We start from the raw sequence: 15,112 nt of genomic DNA, 5'->3' as shown, positions 1-15,112 counted from the left end.
CTTCTTTGCCTATGATTTTCTATGATAATAATAACAACAACAAAAATAGCCCCCATCTATATATCACTATACGCTTTACAAAGTACTTTACACATAATATCTCATTTGAATCAAACAACAATACTACAAGTTATGTATCCATTCTGCAGCTGAAGAAACCGAGACTCAAAAAAGTTATGTCACTTTACTAGGTGAAGGGTTAATGAAATATTAAAGATTTTCCCTGTACATGTATAGGCCTATATGACTACGTATGTTGTCCTTTCTCCTTGTAAGAGGAGCCGCACTCCCAGGACTAAAAGGTCAGCTTATACGTGGCCAATTCCTCTTCCTGGAAGGGATGGCCACCCTTCTAGGAATATATGGAATCAATCCTGTGTCCTTCTGAACACAGACTTTTGCCATATCAACCATGGATGTCTTGCTCCTTTGACCTCTGGCCCAGGCCACAGCCACAACACATCCTGTGCTGAGTCCTATACAGCTCTTACACCGAGTTAATCAGGTGCTGCCACATATGGCCCTGGCGCCAAGCTTGAAACTGGATATAAACTGGAGAAATTGCTCTACTCTTTGGAGTCCTGCTGAGGATTTTCCCAGCCAGGATTCTAGGGCTGAAACCAAGGGACTCCCCAGCATGTGAACCCAGACATAGACATAGGTGCTTCCCCAGTTTGGTGATGTATATAAATATTCCTATTACTCTGTTAAGCTTTATCTTTATATTTCTTTAATACTGCTTTATATTGTCCTTGTGAGCAGAATAAATGTTGCACTGATTCTTATCTGGCGTGGGTATATCCATTATACTGTGTGATCTGATCCTAAAAATAGCTAAAGCAGTAGCACATATCTCCTTAAGGATACACTAGGTTGTGCTCTAGCCCTAGGCAACTGCCTAGCAGCACATTTCATAGACAGAAGACACCTTAATATATGAAGTACTAAAAAATAAAAAAAGCCCTCGGTGAATTTTAACCTGTTGCCTATACCTACTGCATACTTTAAAGCAGAGGTTCTTAACCTTTCTTGTATCATGAACTACTCTGATGGTCTAGTGAAGCCTATGGACCTCTTCTCAGAATAATGATTTTAAGTGTATAAAATACATAAAGTTACAAAGAAAACAATTTATTGAAATAAAGATGTAATTTTTTTTCAAGTTCACTGAAGTCTATCCATGGACCCCAGGTTAAGAATCCTTGCTTTAGAGGCAGTTGATTGGTTCAGGATATTTAAGAGTTAAAATAGAAATCCAAGTGAGGAATAAATTTGTACATCTTTGCTCTTTGCAGGAACTTAGGACTGCAGGGAAGGTTTCTCAAAAATTCAATCCAAGGCTATTTTCCTATCAATAGTCATGAAATTTAGAGACAGAACTACCTGGAAAGGTTCATGCCCATAGTAACTGGTTGCTATCCTGGTGTTAATGCAGATTTAATTGCTTCTTGCTATATTTGGTTACATTCTTTTTTGTTGCTGTTGTTGTTTTGGAGGGTAATTGGGGTTAAGTGACTTGCCCAAGGTCACACGGCTAGTTTTTGTGTTAAGCGTCTGAGGCCGCATGTGAACTCAGGTCCTCCTGACTCCGGGGCCGGTGCTCTATTCACTGCGCCACCTAGCTGCCCCTATTTGGTTACATTCTTAAAACCAAACAAGAATGTGTCTCTCTCTCCACTTATAACTTCAAAGATAAGCATCCAACTTGCCTCAAATGGCCACACAGCACTTGAGATGACAGAAAATATCTTTCGCATCCATTAGCAGACCTCAAGTAATTGGGACAGAAAGAGGTTGATTCCAACCCTATGCTTCTCATCCCCTTCAACCAATTACAAGACTCAAAAATTCCAAAAGCATTAATCTGGAAGTAGAGGTCATCAGGTCATGCCTTGCTTTCCCACCAATAACCACCTTAGGAGCCCCCAAAAGTAAGGGCATGTCCCTACCCACACTAAAGATGGGACTTTTCCAGCTCAAAAGGGGAAGCTCAGCAACCATATCTGAAGCTGTCACACAACCCCCACGTCCATCTGAATTTGTAGAACTTCAGTCTCCCTTCCATCTCCAGTCAGCTAGGAAGAATACCCCTCAATAAATTTCATCTGGAGATCTAAATTTATATGGGAGTTTTCTCTTTTTTCTGTTTCTAGTGCAGATGCTGATGTATCACAAAATCACTCATTTGGAAGGAAGAGAAAGGGACGGGAATAAGCATTTATATGGTGCCTACTATGTGCCGGACACTGTACTAAGCACTTTTACAAATATTATCCCATTTAATTCTCACAACTCATATTATCCCCATTTTCCAGTCGGGGCAAGGCAACTGAAGTAAACAGAGGTTAAGTGACTTACACAAGGTCATAAAGCTAATAAGTGTTTGTAGTTATATTTGAATTCAGGTCTTCCTAACTCCTGGTCCAGCACTCTATCCACTGCAGCAACAGTTGCCTCCGAATTTGGAAATAGGAGGAAGAAACTAATCAACTCTCCTCATTTTAAAACTCCTACGACTAACAAAAACAGCCCTCATTCGGATTGCCTCAATGAGGTCTCCCCAATCACTTGCCCAGGATTATTCAAGAGCTAAATCCTTCAGAGGATTTACCCAATATATTAGAGCCTTCTAGATTTTTTAATATTTCACGGATACCAGTGCAATACTTAGCCGGCCTGCTATTGTCCCTGCTATTATCACTAGCCTGCCTCTATCTCTCATGATACATTTCCACAAGTCGTCTTTGGTCATAAGCAGCAGTCCATTTCCCTCTTGGAGTACTGGGCATGCACCTCTCATATACATACTGTGGATTTCTACTGTCCTTAGGGAAAACTTTGATCTTTACTTTTCTGAAATTGTAGTTTTCTATGTTTCAGAGCTACATCGCATCACTGGGGTAATACTTGCTTTGACAGCAGAGAGTAATCTGGGATCACTGAAAGCCCTAGGAAATTTCCCAAATACAGTCTTGCTTGTCCTTCTTTATTTTTAGGCATGGCTCACTGCACATCTGCGGTACCCATCTAAGAGAGATAAGACTAAAGGCTCCGTATCCAAACATATGTCACCATCTAAGCAAAATGCATTCTTCATTCATTTGCTTTTTCCAATACAGACTGCTAGGTCAATTTCTGTTGAGGGGCCATAGGTCTCATCATGGAAGCCGCCAAGTGTTCTAAGCTCAAGGCAATTAGCTCAGTGTCATGCACAAAGAAAAGCATCTAGAAATCTTCCCAGTTTATAAGGAATTCATCTTCTGTTTTGACTTTGTGTACAATACCCTCCATGACATTAACAGAGGCAAGTATGGATCCCTGTTCTATGAACGATCTGGTATAGTTAATATGAGGACTGATGAAAGAAATTATCTCTGCTATTGCATTCATCAAGAACTTGCATCCCATCTTAGCACATGCATGGGAAGGAGGAGGTGGGAAGTGGAAAAGCAAGCATTTATTAAGCACCTACTATGTGCAATGCACTGTGCTTGGCGCTATATAATATTACCTTATGTGATCCTTCCAACAACCCTGGGAGGTGCGTGCTAATATTATACACATTTTACATTTGAAGAAATGGCCTTTGAACTTATATCTTCTTGACTCTGGGCCCTAAGTACCAAATATAGTACCACCTAGCAATTCACTTTGTTCTTTCAGGTCAAATGTTCTTGTTTTTTGTTTTGTTTTGTTTTTGCTTTTTGGAGGGGGGAAGGTAGGGCAATTGGGGTTAAGTGACTTGCCCAAGGTCACACGGCTAGTTTTGTGTTAAGTGTCCAAGGCCAAATTTAAACTCAGGTCCTCCTAACTCCAGGGCCAGTGCTCTATTCACTGCGCCACCTAGCCACCCCTAAATGCTTTTCTAGTGATCAATAAACAATGAACACACAGCAGGATCTTGAACTCTCCATACCTTGAGGCAATGGCACAGCAGACAGAATCCTAGGCAAAATGGGGGCAATAATAGCAGCTAATTCCCAAGGTTGTTGGTAGCATTAAATGAGATAATATTTATAAAGTACCCAGCACACAGTAGGTGTTTTATAAATGTTAGTTATTATTTGTCAATCAGTGTGTTACCATGAAAATACTCTGCTGTAGATAATCTTTTACAAAAACCGGTCTGTTTCCTGATCATATTTTTGTTAGAGATACCCTAAATGAAAGCATAAGAGAATAAAGTAGGCCTAAGTGTTGTTAGTTACTGGTGTTGTCTTGTCTCAATCATTTTTTTAAAGTACCATCTTTCCTCCCTACCCCCATTTTTTTAAGATATCTTTAAAATTCATCCCTAAGTAAATTTTAAACTATGCAGCCTCAGCAGGAGTCTCCTCCCTTTGTTTTTGGTCAGGTCTTACCTCATGTACCTGAATTTTTTTTCTCATGTGCCGTTTCACTGGGTACTAAATATTAAGAGTTCCAAATGAAACTACTTTCATAATATTCACATAGCATTTTCATTTTGAATAATTTTGTAAAACAATCTTTTCTATAATAAAGCCCCATGCAGCCAATCAAGAAAACAGAAACACGTATGTTTCCCTACACACACCCTCAAAATACCCTTCAAAAAAATTTTAAAGGCCAAGAAATAACTTACTGGTTCCCAGTAGTTGAACGTTTCATCGCAGTCAGAAATATTACTCAGGAGAGCAGCACAGAACCGAGCTGAAATCAAACACTTGAAAGCAGTGGAACCTTCAGGTGCCCAGACTTGTCCTGCTTTACTCCCAGGTGGCCTGCCCAGGGGCAAAGGATAGGTATCAGGAAGGAGCTACTAGGATGGGAGTAAAACTAGCAAGAGGGAAGGGAAAGAAAAGCAAAAATGCAACAAAGCACTAAAGTTATTACAAAAGAAAAGACAAAAAAAGAAACAAAACCAAAAAACCTCAAACTTTTTGGTTCTTTCTCAGTAGAATATGTAAAACCAAAATTAGGGCCTGGTTTCAATATTTAATTTAGAGAGAAACCAACAGCTGCAATTCCAAAATACCTCACTCAGTCAGTAATTCATCAATGAATTAAGGATTTGAAAAGGCAATTGTTTCTTGGAAATCAGAGTTCAAAAAAATTCAGCATACGAGTATAGAACAGGAAAGACCTGGCTGAGTAATAATAACACACGTTTAAATGGCTCTTTAAGGTTTACAAAACACTTTCCTCCCACCCCTATGAAACAGGCAGCAAAAAAAAGGATTGGGATTCCAAAGACAGCATTACCCTTCGCACAACTAATAATATCAGCAGTTCATGTGAAAAAAGATGTTTCAATTGATTGTAAGCCTATTGAGGTGTGTAGCACTGCATCCAATAAAACTAATTAAATCCTAGACTACATTAAAGACTCAACAGCTTTAAACTATGCTCCTAAGTGGAAAAGCAGATTGACCACAAATCAAGAACATATTATATTTAGTTCTGAGTTCTAAATGTTAAGAGGAACATTGATACACTAGAACACACCCAGAAGAGGGTAACCAGGATGGTCATGGAACTAGAAATCACAACACATGGGAAATGGCTGAAGGATTTGGGAACTTTGGACCTGAAGCATAAATAGTAAAAAAGGGACATGATGGCTATCTTCAAAAATCTGTGAGGCTGTCATGTAGAAGAAGGATTATGTTTATTTTGTGTAGGACCAGTGGACACAATTAGGAACAATAGTTGGAAGTTACAGGATGGTAGATTTTGGTTCAATATGAGAAAGCACTTTCTAACCATTAAGAGCTTTCAAAAATATAATGGATTACTTTTTTTTATTTAGGTAATGAGCTCCTCATCACTGGAAGTGTTCAAGCAAAGGTTGAGTGACCACAAATGACAGAAGCTGTATCTGGGAGATGAAACTAAATGTTCTCAAAGGTGAAATAGTGCTCAGAAAACATTACTTTTGGGTTGAATTACCTACCTGTTGTAACCATCAATATTACTTTAATATAGAGTGGTCACAATTTTCCCTTTCCTACTCTTTGGTAGTTATTTCTTCCATTTATGTTTGTATGTGTAGGTGCACGTGTGTACGCACACGTTTTCAAAGACCAATTTTACTCATCTATCTGATATTTTTTAAAACATCTACTGTATACATGGTGCTGCAAGAAACACAAAGATGCCTGAAAAAAATTGCTTCCTTTAAGAATCATATAATCTAGTATAAAAGATAAGACATATACATGAATAACAATAATACAAGGCAATATGTGGTTATGGAAGTGGAATGACAAAAGTACAGTACTCTAAAAATTCAGAGGAAAGAAAAAGAAAGCACCATTATCTGGGGTCTTCATTGAAGGATTCATAGAGAAGACAGTGTGACTAGTGCAAAAGGCTACTACACTAGTCCACCTTAAAAGGTGGAAGCACAATTTTAGAAGACAGACATGGGGAGAAAAAAAATATTCCAGGTATGGATGTAACGTAAAGTTACAGGGACAGGAAAAGGGAAGTCATGTATAGGAGTGGCCAGTAGACCATTTTTAACTTTTTTTTGGGAAAAGGGAGAATTATAGAATTTTAGCTCTGGAAATGACCTCAAGGATCATGTAGTCCAGAGGTATCAAACACACAGCTCACAATACTCCCAAGTGCACCAAGAATACCAGAGAAATGATATGCTCAAGGTTACACAATTTTAATGTGGGCTAGAACCCATCTCTTGACATCCAGTGTCCTTTGTGCTACATTTTCTTCTGACATTCAGGAGAAATAAACCAATAAATCTAGTGAACTCTAAGGTTAAAACACCCCTACCACGTCAGAGTCGACAAGCATTTATTAAATACTTACTATGTGTCAGGCACTGCAAAGTGCTAAGGATACCAAAAAAGGTAAAAATACAGTCCCTGCCCTCAAGGAATTTACATTCTAACCAGGAGGTTATCATGTAAATAACTAGGTGCAAACAAGATATATACAGAACAGATGAAAGATAACCTGGGAGGAGTAAGCAACAGCAGCTAGGAAGTCTGCAGAGAGCCTCCTGTGGAAAGCCAGACTTGAGCTGAAGTTAAGAAAAGCAAGAAGCTGAAGTGAGGTGTCAGAACATTCCAGACCAGCTAGAGATGGAATGGCATGTACAGAGAAAGCGGGGATGGGCAATGGACTGCCATGCTCCCAGAGCTGGAACCAGTGAAGCGTGAGCCAAGAGTGCCAGAAAGGGCCTGGGTAATAAGGAGCTCTAAAATGTCAAATAGAGAGATTTACATTTAATCCTGAGGGCACAGGAGTGGGGAACCTGCAGCCCCAAGGCCACATGTAGCCCTCTAGGTCCTCGAGTGCTGATTTGGATTCAGCCAAAGGGCTGCACTTGAGGACCCTACATGTGGCCTCAAGGAGGCATGTTCCCCACCTCTACAGTATGGAATAACTGAAGCTCACTGAGCAGCCTTTTGCCCTAGAAAATTCATCTTGGCAATTGAGTGGAAGCTGGACTGGAAAAGAAGAAAGACTTGATGTAGTTAGAAGGCTACTGTAGTCCAGGTGAGAGGTGAGTAAGGCCTGAACCAAGACTGTGGCTTCATGAATGGAGAGAAGGCACCCCAAGAGATGCTTCGAAGGTAGAAAAGACAAGATTTGGCAACAGACTGTATATGTGAGGTAAGTGTGAATGAGAAGTCAACAACAGGAGGAAACAGCTGACACCGGACACTTCTTGAAGTAGGAGATGCTGATGGAGAAACCGAGATGATGGTAGAAAAGTTCTCTAACCCTGGAGGCTGATAGAAAAGAATGGACCATCTCAAGCTTTTACTCCTCTGCTGAAGGTCCATTCTGCCTTCAACACTCTGGGAGCCTAGCAAGGCCCTGAACCTACCAAAACAATGCCAAGGCCGGACAATCCCAACAGTACCTGCTCGTTAAGTGGCTGGAGAAGTAATGATTCTAATAAATGCAGGGCCACCGCAGGCCCCCATGCAGAACACACACGTGTCTCTCAGCCTCGGACCCTGACATCTCTTTCAAGGAATGGCAAAGTGCTCATCTCCTGGATTCGGGGTCTGCTGGAGCTCCCCCAGGCCAAGAGGACGCACGAGAAAACTCAGGGGCTGCCCTGGCGCCGTTTGAAGGCTCCGCCGCTGACCACCTGGGTGGTCCTGGGCATGTCACTCTCTGGGCCTGAGTTTCCAGGTCTGTAAAAGGAGGGGGCGAAACTAGCTGGGTGATCCCTAGAGTGTCTACGAGCTGGGGTCGCTCCGGGTCGGGCTCCTGCTCGTAACCCCCCCCCCCCCCCCGGGGATTCAGAAGCCCCCTCCCCTCCTTCCCTGGAAGGCCCGAGCCCAGCGGGGGGTTTGCGCCCCCTTCCCTGGGGCGGAGGAGGAAGAGAGAAAGGAGGAGGGGAGAGCGGGCGACTTGGAGGCCGCCCGGGCACGCCCCCGCCACGTTCCCGCCCATACTCAGTCCGCTGATCCGGGGCAGTCGCTGCTTCTCGGCCCGGGGGCTCCTCCCGCAGCTTGGCCGAGTCTCCGCCGCTGCCGCCGCCGCTGCTTCCCTTGAGCCGCTGCCTGGCCCCCCGAGCCGCCATAGCAAGTATGGGCAAGGAAAGAGATTGTATCCAATGAAGTCCGCGCTCTTGACGCCATGGCTCGTTTGGGCGAACGGTGGCCGCCGAGGTAAGAAATACTTCACGCGAACAGAAGCGCTCGAGTTCTATGTACTTTCGGTCGTTTGAGGACAATTTTCCCATGGAAGAAGAGAAATGACCCGCAGACTCATACCTCTCCCAAAATTTCTAATCTGTGCCTCAAACGTTCTTCCCTTCTCCATCCTTCCTATTTCTCCACGGCCTAACATCGTCCCTCATCCCCGAACTCCCTTTAAATAAAGCACGTTCGATTCACCATTCAGAGTGATAGTACTCTCTTGCAGAGCTGCGGACACAGTCCCACTTACTTGCTTGACTATTCACTCGAGTTGTTTGGGGGCTGGCCTATTTGATCCAAGGTATCCACTTTATATTGGTGGTAAACTTCATGGGGCAGAGCTGCAGAAGACCAGCAAGGAATGCCTTAATTTGAAGCCAGTGTATCAAAGAGATCTGAAAAAAGAAGTGTGTTTTGGCATACTCGGGTTTCTCGAGAGAAGAACCCTCCTTGGCTATCAGCTAAAACAGCTACTAATCTAACTTTTCTCCTGTGCTATGTTCATTTCACCTTTCTGCTTTCACTATCCCATGAATTTCAGTGTTTTTTTAAAGGCAACTTTGCAGTGAGTTCTAAAGATTATAGGAGCCTGGGCAAAGGAATATGTCAGAACATCGCAGCTGCTGAAGATGGACGTACAGTGGTCAGAAGGCTAAGAAACGTCTACATCTCTAACTCCCTACACCCAATTGTTAATTGCCAAATCCTGTTGACTTTTTCTCTCTAGTATGTGTCAACGGAGCCATAACCAGTGGGAAATTTAAAGGACACAAAAGATTAACGCACTTCTTCATTAGAGTAGGTGTAGAAGGAAACCAGGTAGAGCAGTTTTTTTCCCCCATGATGGTCTTTTTTGCAGATGCTCATTATAAGCAATGCCATAATATGAGATGACCAAGTATCCCAGAAAATGTTTCTTGTTCTCATATGTGGTAAACCAAAACCAACTTTTTTGTTTGTGTCTCCAAAGAGAACCTGTGAGCTTCCTTTTATTAATCTACAACTTCATTTTGCCTCCTGACTTCATTGATAACATATACTGGTACTCTTCAGTGTATATTTTACATATGCTTAGATATGTATATGCTCCTCCCCAAAAGAATGTAAACTCCTTACATTCTGCTGTATTGGCAGAGAACATTCCTTTTTTTTTTGTCTTGCATCCCTGTGCTTTGCACAATACCTGACACAGAAAAGGCACTTAATAACTCCACTGATGGAATGAATGAATGAATGAAAATTTATTAAGTACTTACTATGTGCTAAGCAGTAGAGATACAAATAAAAAAGTAAGATAATCTCTGTTATAAAGGAACTCACATTTCAGTATAGGAGGCTTCTTTATATATATTACAAGAGGGAGTATTAGTAGTGTTAGAAATGTAAAAGAAAACAACATCAATAAAAATTTTTTAAAATGCATAGGACAAAAAAGTAGAGAAGGGAACACCGAGTAATTTTGTTACCTTCTTCTTAAATATTATATATATATGTATATATATACATACGAGTTGAGTTTCTTATACAATCCCCATTGCTTTTTGTTTATTAAAATGTTTGTGACAAGTCCATAAAAAGGTTTAAAATAAAAAATACATTAACATCTACCCACATACTTTTACATATGTATATATTTACACATATATTACTGTGCAATATAATTACCATAAATAATCTTTATCTTTTGCTGTATATTTAATGTGACTAATAGTACTTTTTTAAATGTAAAAATAGTTTTCATGGAGAGGGACGGGGGAGCGGAGTCAAGATGGCAGAGTAGAAACAGGACATCCACGAGGCTCCTGCTTCCACCTCCTCCAATACATGTAAAAGGTTACTCTGAACAAACCCTGGAGCTGCAGGACCCACAAAATGACACAGAGAAGCTAATGTCCTGCTGAAGACAGCCCAGCAGGCTGGCAGGGAGCAGCCAGCACAGCACTCTGGGAGCCAAGCCTGGCCCTGTGGGAGCCAGAGGTTTTAGCCTCAAGGTGGGCATGACCAGCCATCTGGAGGGACTTCAGATCACCAGCAGCTGTGGCAGTTTCCAGAATTATCAACCCATAGATGCTAAGGACAAAGTGAGAGGTCAGTACTGTGTGGACTTTGGGACCTGGGAGTTTGGGATTTCAGTCAGCCTTTATCCCCTGGAGGGAGAAGCAGCTAAGGCGCCACAGCCCTGCAGCCACCGCCACATAGCTGCTTCGGAGCTCGTGGCCTGCAAATTGTAGGAGAACCAAGCAACCAGTCTGAGGGGTAATTGCTTTAACCTGCTTGGATCTGGATTGTGGTCTAGGGTGGAGGTCCTGGGGTGTGTGACCAGTTTGCCAGAGCATGGGGAGGCTTCAGAGAAGGCACCCAACTAATAGCTCCAGCAACTGAGAAAACCCCAGTGATTTGGAACAAGGCTCCCCCTTCTGGTAGCAGAGTTCTACTGTGGCAAAAAGCTCAGAAGTCAAGTAATTGAGTGGCAATATGAGCAAACAAGGGAAGCAAGGCAAGCACAATAATCCAACTTTGCACTCCTTTTTGGGGGACAAAAAAGATCAAAGCATGGAACAGGAGGAAGACAGTAAAGTAAGAAATCCTGTACCAAAAGCTTCCAAGAAAAATACAAGCTGGTTACAGGCCATAGAGGAACTTAAGAAGGATTTGAAAACCAAATAAGAGAAGTGGAGGAAAAATTGAGAAATGAGAATGATGCAAGAAAATGATAAAATGAGAGTCAAAAACCTGACTGAAGAAAATAACACCTTAAAAAATAGACTAACTCAAATGCAAAAGAGATATAAAAGGCAACGAGGAGAAGAATGCAAATGGAAGCTAGTGACTTTATGAGAAATCAAGATACTATTAAACAGATCCAAACAAATTAAAGAATAGAAGGAAATGTGAAATATCTCATAGGGAAAACCACTGACCTGGAAAATAGATCCAGGAGAGATAATTTTAAAATTACTGGACTACCTGAAAGCCATGATCAAAGAAAGAACCTAGAAATCATCCTCCAAGAAATTCTCAAGGAAAATTGCCCTGATGTTTTAGAACCAGAGGGCAAAATAGAGGTTGACAGAATCCGCCAATCACCTCCTAAAAAAGATCCCAAAAAGAAAATTCCTAGGACTATTATACCCAGGTTCCAGAGTTGCCAGATCAAGGAGAAAATATTACAAGAAGCCAGGAAGAAACAATTTGAATACTGTGGAAACACAATCAGGATAACACAGGATCTGGGAGCTTCTACACTGAGGGAATGAAGAGTTTGGAATATGATATTCCAGAGGTCAAAGGAGTTGGGATTAAAACCAAGAATCACCTACCCAGCAAAACTGAGTATCATGTTTCAGGGGAAAATATGGATATTCAAGGGAATAGAGGACTTTCAAGCATTCTTGACGGAAAAAAAAAAAAACAGAATTGGATAGAAAATTTGACATTCAAATACAAGAAGCAAGAGAAGCATGAAAAGGGAAACAGGGAAAAGAAATCATAAGGAACTTATCAAAGTTGAACTACTTACATTCATACATGGAAAAATGATAATTGTAACTTATGAAACTTTTCTCAGTATGAGAATAGTTGAAGGAAATAGAAATATATATATATAGATACACATATATATGTATACATACATATGTATGTCTATATAGGAGGGCATATGGGCATATGAATTTTCTCCCTGTTTTTCCCCTGCCCACCACCCCAAAATAGCAGTCCCACAGGATATCCCCTCCTCAAATCTGCTCTCCCTTCCTCCAATCTGCTCTCTCCCATACCCCTTTCAACTTTTCCATTAGGACGTAGTGGATCACTATGCCCCAGTGCCTGTATATCTTATTTCCCAGTTGCATGTAAAAATAATAACAATGATAATAATAATAATATTTTTTTAAACATTTGATTTTAAAACTTTGAATTCCAGATTCATTCCCTTCCTCCCTTGTCACCCACCCTTACTGGGAAGATAAGCAGTTCAGTATAGGTTGTACATGTGTAGCTAATGCAAAACATGAACATAGTAGATATATTGTAAAACACTGGCTATATTTCCCTCCCTCCTATCCCACCTCCTGCTTGTTCCATTCTCTACTTTGATCCCATACCTTTTCAAAAGTGGGTGCTCAACCTCCCTCCCCCCCAGCCTGCCCTCCCTTCCATCATCCTCCCTCTCATCCCCTTCCTCCCTGCTTTCCTGTAGGGTGAGATACCCAATTCAGTGTGTATTTCATTCCCTCCCCAAGCCAAATTCAATGAGAATAAGGTTGACCCATTCCCTTTTGCCTTTCTATTCTTCCCCTCCATTGTAACCATTTTCCCTTGCCTCTTCTATATGAGATAGTTTACCCCATTCTATCCCCATCTCGTCTCATTATATTCCTCTCTCACCTCTTAATTTCACCTTTTAAGCATCATTCCTTCCTATTAAATTGGTCCTGTGCCCTCTATCTATGTATACCTGTAAACATATATATACACATTCACATATATATTCATATGCCCATATACCCTCATATATATATATTTCTATTCCCTTCAACTATTTTCATACTGAGAAAAGTTTCATCAGTTACAATTATCGTTTTTCCATGTAGGAATGTTAATAGTTCAACTTTGATAAGTTCCTTATGATTTCTTTTCCCTATTTACCTTCTCATGCTTCTCTTGCTTCTTGTATCTGAATGTCAAATTTTCTATTCAACTCTGGTTTTTTCAGAAAGAATGCTTGAAAGTCCTCTATTCCACCGAATGACCAATTTTCCCCTGAAACATGATACTCAGTTTTGCTGGGTAGGTGATTCTTGGTTTCAATCCCAGCTCCTTTGACCTCTGGAATATCATATTCCAAGCCCTTCAATCCCTCAGTGTAGAAGCTGCCAGATCTTGTGTTATCCTGATTGTGTTTCCACAATATTCAAATTGTTTCTTCCTGGCTGCTTGTAATATTCCTCTCTGGAAATTTCAGAACCTGGCTATAATATTTCTAGGAGTTTTCTTTTTGGGATCTTTTTCAGGAGGTGATTGGTGGATTCTTTCAACCTCTATTTTGCCCTCTGGTTCTAAAACATCAGGGCAGTTTTCCTTGAGAATTTCTTGGAGGATTATTTCTAGGTTCTTTCTTTGATCATGGCTTTCAGGTAGTCCAATAATTTTTAAGTTATCTCTCCTGGATCTATTTTTCAGGTCAGTGGTTTTTCCAATGAGATACTTCACATTTCCTTCTATTCTTTCATTTGTTTGGATCTGTTTAACAGCATCTTGATTTCTCATAAAGTCATTAGCTTCCATTTGCTCCAGTCTAATTCTGAAGGAATGATTCTCTTCAGTGAGCTTTTGAGATTCTTGTTCCATCTGGCAAATTTGGCTTTTTAAGGCATTCTTCTAACCTCATTGCCTTTTTGAGCCTCTTTTGCCATTTGAGTTAGTCTATTTTTTAAGGTGTTATTTTCCTCAGTCAGGCTATTGACTCTCATTTCATAATTTTCTTGCATTGTTCTCATTTCTCTTCCCAATTTTTCCTCCACTTCTCTTACTGCTTCTTAAGGTCCTCTATGGCCTATAACCAGCTCGTATTTTCCTTTGAAGCTTTTGGTGCAGGAGTTCTGACTTCACTGTCTTCCTCCTGTTCCATGCTTTGATCCTTTTTGTCCCCAAAATACGAGTCTAATGTTGGATTCTTCTGTTTGCTTTGTTTCCTTTGCCTGGTCATGTTGCCACTCAATTACTTGACTTTTGGGCTTTTTGCCACAGTAGGACTCTGCTACCAGACAGGGGAGCTTTGTACTAAACGCTGGGGTTTTCTCAGCTGCCGAACGTATTAGTTGGGTACCCTTGCTGAAGCCTCCACATGCTCTGGCAAGCTGGACACACACCTAGGACCTCCACCCTAAATCTCAATCCAGATCCAAGCAGGTTAAAGCAAGAGCGATTACCCCTCAGACTGGTTGCTTGGTCCCCCTACACTCTGCAGGCCAGGAGCTGAAGCTGCCGTGTGGGGGTGGCTGCACAGCTGTGGCAGCAGCTTCTCGCCCCAGGGGCAAAAGCCAACATACTCCCAACTACTGTGTCCCAAAGTCCGCACTGCACTGACCTCTCACTTTGTCCTTCACATCTATGTGTTGATAATCCTGAAGATGGCCATAGCTGCTGATGATCTGGAGTCCCTTCAGCAGGCTCCTGGTCAGGCCCACCCTGGGGCTAAAACCTCTGGCTCACGCGGGCCTGGGCTTGGCTCCCAGAGCTGGCCAATTCCTGCCAGCCTGCCAGGCTGTCCTCAGTGGGAAGTTAGCTTCTCTGTGTCATTTTGTGGGTTCTGTAGCTCCAAAGTTTGTACAGAGTCCCCTTTTACATGAATTGGGGAAGGTGGAATCCAGAGCCGCACAGAGGTCCTGCTTCTACTCCGCCATCTTGACTCCACCCTGGAAAACAACTTTAAAGGGGTCAACAATCTTTAATGAAACATATTTGTT

The 15,112-nt window shown here is 41.5% G+C and overlaps 1 protein-coding gene across 1 annotated transcript in view; it reads right to left on the bottom strand.

Moving 5' to 3' along the window:
• The window catches only part of ALG9 (ALG9 alpha-1,2-mannosyltransferase), a 138,433-nt gene extending 128,277 nt beyond the window's left edge, over window positions 1-10,156 (bottom strand). Inside the window, exons 1-2 of the mRNA XM_069080317.1 lie at window positions 8,400-10,156; window positions 4,604-4,742 (exon numbers count right to left, since the gene is read on the bottom strand). Of these exons, the coding sequence (XP_068936418.1) occupies window positions 4,604-4,742; window positions 8,400-8,689 (429 nt within the window). The 5' untranslated portion in view covers window positions 8,690-10,156. The remainder of the gene's footprint in view (window positions 1-4,603; window positions 4,743-8,399) is intronic.
• Between the last annotated feature and the right edge of the window lie 4,956 nt (window positions 10,157-15,112).

The sequence above is a fragment of the Petaurus breviceps genome, unplaced genomic scaffold, assembly GCF_028583685.1.
Source record: "Petaurus breviceps papuanus isolate PSGF00001 unplaced genomic scaffold, PetGlider_PUasm1.0 91133, whole genome shotgun sequence".
Lineage (NCBI taxonomy): Eukaryota > Metazoa > Chordata > Mammalia > Diprotodontia > Petauridae > Petaurus > Petaurus breviceps.
The sequence above is the reverse complement of the archived record's forward strand: the minus strand, read 5'-3'. Positions and strand labels throughout refer to the sequence as shown.